The sequence below is a fragment of the Dendronephthya gigantea genome, unplaced genomic scaffold (assembly GCF_004324835.1).
Source record: "Dendronephthya gigantea isolate DGI-Jeju-01 unplaced genomic scaffold, DenGig_1.0 001074F, whole genome shotgun sequence".
NCBI lineage: Eukaryota > Metazoa > Cnidaria > Anthozoa > Malacalcyonacea > Nephtheidae > Dendronephthya > Dendronephthya gigantea.
Window position 1 is genome coordinate 1 of NW_021164084.1, and position 5,116 is coordinate 5,116.

Sequence of the window (5,116 nt, forward strand, 5' to 3'; positions counted from 1 at the left end):
TTCTTTGATCTAATTATAATCAGTATAACTTATTAAATGCCTGAAGTTCTTCTGCATGACATCTGCAGAGCAATGGGTATAATTTTTCCTGGAGTCAAATATGTTGATGCATTAGAAAAAGCCAATATTCCAACCTTATTTGAAAGACGGCAATCTCTATGTACGAAGTTTTTTGATGAAATCGTGGATAACAAGGACCATAAACTCACCAATTTATTACCGGAAAGAACCGACGGTATTAATAATCAGTTAAGGACAAAGAGAACATTTCAAACGATCAAATGTTATACAAATCGTTTTAAAAACTCTTTTATGCCAAATTATTCAAATAGACACACTTCTTAAATGTAAATGTAATCTTGTAGCATGTGATGTCATATAGCTTGTTTAGGTTATGAATTCTAATTTTTAATGCTTGTAGTTGTAAATATATTAATAACTTTTAAAATATACATATTTTTACCATTCATATTGATGTATTATACATTTAATTCAGTCATAATGACTGCGAGATGTATATTTATTAAACGATTTGATTGATTGATTGATATGGGCATGACATACATAGCAGATATATCGATTTAATAAACCTTTCAACAGTTCAATTTGGAATGGACTGTGCAGTATGATATAATTCTGCCTTTGAATGGGGTTGGGAAATTTTTGGTCCGAGGTGAATTTCTATTAATCGATAGTCGTTGGGAAATTAATAGCAAGCGTTTTTTTTTCCAGACTTGATCCATAGCCAGTGATGGACAACTAGAGAGGAGAAAGAGTCAGGATTCTAATAAATCGGGTAAGCTTTAAGCTTATCATTAATAATGCACGCATGTTTCATTCCTGATACACACTGTATATACAAGTAGTGACAAAAGGGTTATTAATATCTAGCTTTGGCCAGAAAAAAACTTTATTTCCTGACATATGTACATTTTCAATACAGAAGCAACAAAATAAATAAATAGCCTAAATTTTCAGTGAAATGTCCGGCTTAAATGTTCAACTATTATGTTCAAATTGGTTGCATGTTCTTTTCAGTTCACATAAACGCCCATTTAGTTCTTTGCTCGGTCGACCAGTTGCATTCTGGGGACTCGAAAAGCCACGCAACGATTTCTCTCAGGCTTTCTGGTAGCACTTCATCATCACGGCGTTGTCTTAACAACGGGATCCAGTAGGAGCGAAGCCCACCGTAGTTCACCAGTATCTCCGTCGGACGTTTCGAGGGCTCCAAGCGCCGTTTCGTTCGTAGAACTAACTGTTCCCCGGTCGTGTCGAAGCGAGCGTTGCACTGTTCGTCTATTCGACTTTCGGTTTTCGCCCAATCCTCTTCCGTCAGAGGGGGCCTTTCCGCTGACGAAAGAGTTCGTATGTGCTTGAATGCTTCGAGCACCCACGGCTGATTTGCAAATCGTCCCAAATTATTGGCCGTTTCCACCTCCGCGTCGAACCATCGTTTTTTTCTGTGCACGAATATCGCGTAGGAACGAGAGCTGCTGTTTTTGTTCATTTCTTCCTCGGTGGTGCTTCGTTCGGCGTAAAGGCAGATATGCGCCCCGCTCTCGATGGGGAACTTGTGTCGTGCTAGGAACAGGCCGTGACCCGAGTTCGGAATTTCGCTTTTCGCGACGAAACATCGGCTTTCCGAAAACGTGCTACATGATACGATTCGAAAAAAAAAGTTGTCCGAATCTTGGCTCTCGGGCCACGATTCACCATCGTCTGCGAGAACTTGCCGCGATCCAGCGCCACTGCAGGCCCATACCTGTGTAAAATAATAATGTCGAAATTATTAGTTGTCATTGTTACTTGTCATGGTCGTTATTATTATTTCATATATTATACCGTAGGATCCTCGGGGCGGTTCAATATCGGACGATATTCTTCGTACGCGTTCACGCCGTGTTGTCCCCACATCTTTCGTATGTCCCACGGCAGGTTCGGGTAGGTGAAGACTTCTTCCGGCAGGCTGAAGATTCCCTCTTTGTCGACAATCGCCGCACGCATCGCTGCATCCACGGCGACGTCTATTCCGGTCGTGTAAAAAGACAGCGTGTACCCGGCCGCGGCGAGTTTCTCGGTCAAGTTATCCAGGCTGCCGTTCTCGTTTCTCGTGAAGACCTGAACCAATCTCCTGCCGAAACGGTCGTGAGGGACGTCGCGCTGGCCGGCCGCACCCGTACCGACGTGCAACAGGACCTCGCTCGCTCGGAATACCAGCTCCCTCGCTGCCCGCAGTGCTTCGATTCCAATATGTCGCGTAAGAACGGCGTCATCGTCGTCGACCCGTCGTCTGGTTGTTTGTAGATACGCACCGAGCACTCCGTCTCAGGCGCGTCGCAGTTTCTAAGCCGGAATCGTAGCTTCCCGTCGTCCGTCGCCAGGTCGTGGAGTTCGCGTTCGCACTCGGATGTCAGCAATATCTCGCCCGAGTCTCCGTCAAACATGCGCAGGCATTTCTTTGGGACGCTGACCAATTCGTGTTCCGCCGGTGTCGGGCTCACGGTTTTCCACGACTGGGGCAGTGGATCCTGCAACTTTCTCTCTCTCAGGAATGGCTGTAAGTATCTCGTCGTCATGCTTTGCACATCTGTGGGCATCGCCAACGATAGCGTGGGAGGGCTAAACGCGGGCGTCGAATTCGAGAAGTATAGCGCCTTGAGCAGACTCGTGGAACTCAGGCCGGTAAACTGAGTGCGCAGACTTTGGGCACGGAAATCGACGTCGTCGCAGTGCATCGGTCTGTCTGCGAAGCGAACCGGTTCGGTTTCCATTTGCGCCGTGGTCATTTCCAAATTGTCGTGGTATCTGCAAAGAAACAAACGTATTGATCGATGGTGAGACGTTATTACCTGCTGTGCTAGTATTAAAGTAAGGCCAGGGGCCCGATCTCCTCCTACCTAGTGTAGGCCTCGTCGAACTGATGACCGCTTTGCACGCTTCGCACGCACAATCCTTCACCATTGCGCGATATCTTCGGTAGTGCTCGGCCCTTATCTCGTCTTCCATCGCGTCGCAGCCGGCCGTATAGTTGACCTTTCGACCGTCCGACTTGGTTTGCCGAACAAATTCTCGCACCAGGTTGCCAATGCAGTGTTGAATGCAATTGCTCACGCCGTTCGGGATTGCCGTTAGCGTGAGAATTTTTTGCACCGGCGTTCTGCTTTTCTCGGAATTCATCTCCTCCCACGTGGATTGCAACGCCGCCACCAAGCCAGCGTCGAGAATCTTCCAGTCGTTCATGGCCCCCCAAAATAGTTCTAATTCTACATGATTTGGGGGCTCGTCTTTCTCGCCGGCCGCCGCGAGCTTTTGCATCATTTGCACTCGCTTTGCTCCCGTGTTGGCTTTCGCAGCCTGGGCGCAGAGAGGTTTTCTTTTCTCCGGCTGCTCGAGACGCGCTTTTTTAGGTGGCCGGGGTGCCGTTTGCGGTGGTGTCATCGGTGCTGGTGGAATTGCTGGTGCTGTCATGGTGGTGCTCTCCGCCGACTTCGGGAGCAATGCTCGTTTCGTTCCCTCTGCTACACCTGTGGTGCTTGAGCCGGCTGATTTCGCTTACGGCCGAGGAACGCGTCGCTGTGCGCGTTCTCTCCTGCCGTTTCGTCACGTTTCTCGCCCTAACGCCCGGAGAACCCTTGCCAAGGCCTTTCTTGCTCTTTGGAGGATCGTCGTCAGGTCGATGAGACGTTTCACCGGATCCCTCCGTCGACGAAACTGTTGGAATTTTCGGGGCGTTTCTCGCCAACTCTTTGTCCATCTGCCTCTGACCGAACAGGCCTGAAAGACACAAAGTAGAACGGAAAATTTAGCAATCGACCGAGCGCGATATTTTTCAACGCTCGTTTTCTCGCTCGCACCTTTTCCCCTTGCGAAAAGTGACACGTAAAATGTCTGGCACGCGTCGACAACCGCTTGCAGCGTGTCTCCGTCTTCCTCCGGGTCCAAGTTGTTGATCTGCCTCTTTATCGATTTGAAAATATTCTCCACGTAACCCTTGCACTTGTTCATCCTTTTTGCTTCGCCTGTAAAGTATATTCGAACGCTCGTCGCTCGCTGCATTTATACTCGCGTAATGACGTAATGGCTCGGTCTATTTTTACCGGGGAATTTACCGTAATTACGTCATTTAACAGAGAAGATACGAAAATAGAAATGATGTTTTATTTGTGCCAAAATTATTTATGCACGCTCTCAACTTGTGCTAAAATAAATCAACTGTATCTCTTGAGACACGGGATTGCGATAATGTGATGTATAAATCGAGAACAACACGGCCGGTTTTTCATTCATTTTATTAGTCTAAATAATAAATAATATATATAACCAGGGGGGGTTCAGCAGATTCATGCGGAGGTTTTCGGGCTACGCAACAGTGCGACGATGTATTGCTTAGATTCCTGACAACATTTATATCAACATTTATGCAATTGATGTCGCTTGATCTCGATTCCTTATAGATCTACTACGGCCGTTGTTGGACTGATGAGCTCAACGAGCGACAAAAACGAAAATGTCGAAATTTCAACGAACACAGTCGTCGAAGCAAAGACGTCGTCAATGAATATTGCATTGTGAATTGCTCCTTGTAACTGGAGTTATCCCATTTCCGAAAGTCATCTCCTGATTGGTCTTTCTACTTCCACAGCTGAGCTGCGGAAGTAGGAAGACCAATGGAATTGCTTCGCTACTGATCTATCACATTCTGAACACGCTGTTGATAATCGCTTCATTGTTGCTTCAACGCGATGCAACGAAAGAATTACTTAATCCACACCCTGTATCGCATCGTAAGCATGCTTGGTATTGGATAGTAAATTAGTAAATCCACGGATTCCATTTTACCTAGCGTCGAAAATATCTGAATGTATTTTTCCCATTGTTTATTTTGTACAATACATAATTTACATATGCACAACATTTAAATATGTTTCGGCGATCGGGGGGGGGGAATTGAATTCCGGAATTGAAACAAACAACAAGCATGCATGGGTATTAAATGCTTTGGAAAATCCTCTCTAAATTTTACGAATTGATCATAAATGGCACGTTTTCTACCCTCGGAAATAATGAAATGATGATCGTGGGCAAATCTACACTACGGTACGTCAATTCATTC

General features: G+C 46.0%; 1 protein-coding gene across 1 annotated transcript; it reads right to left on the bottom strand.

Moving 5' to 3' along the window:
* Positions 1 to 808: 808 nt before the first annotated feature.
* On the bottom strand, positions 809 to 2,261 carry LOC114544938. Its single transcript, XM_028563414.1, has 2 exons — positions 1,846 to 2,261; positions 809 to 1,765 (listed from the first exon to the last, which is right to left on the bottom strand). Exons 1-2 carry the CDS (start codon positions 2,005 to 2,007, stop codon positions 1,040 to 1,042), a joined length of 888 nt encoding a protein of 295 aa, XP_028419215.1. The 5' UTR covers positions 2,008 to 2,261; the 3' UTR covers positions 809 to 1,039.
* Positions 2,262 to 5,116: the final 2,855 nt, after the last annotated feature.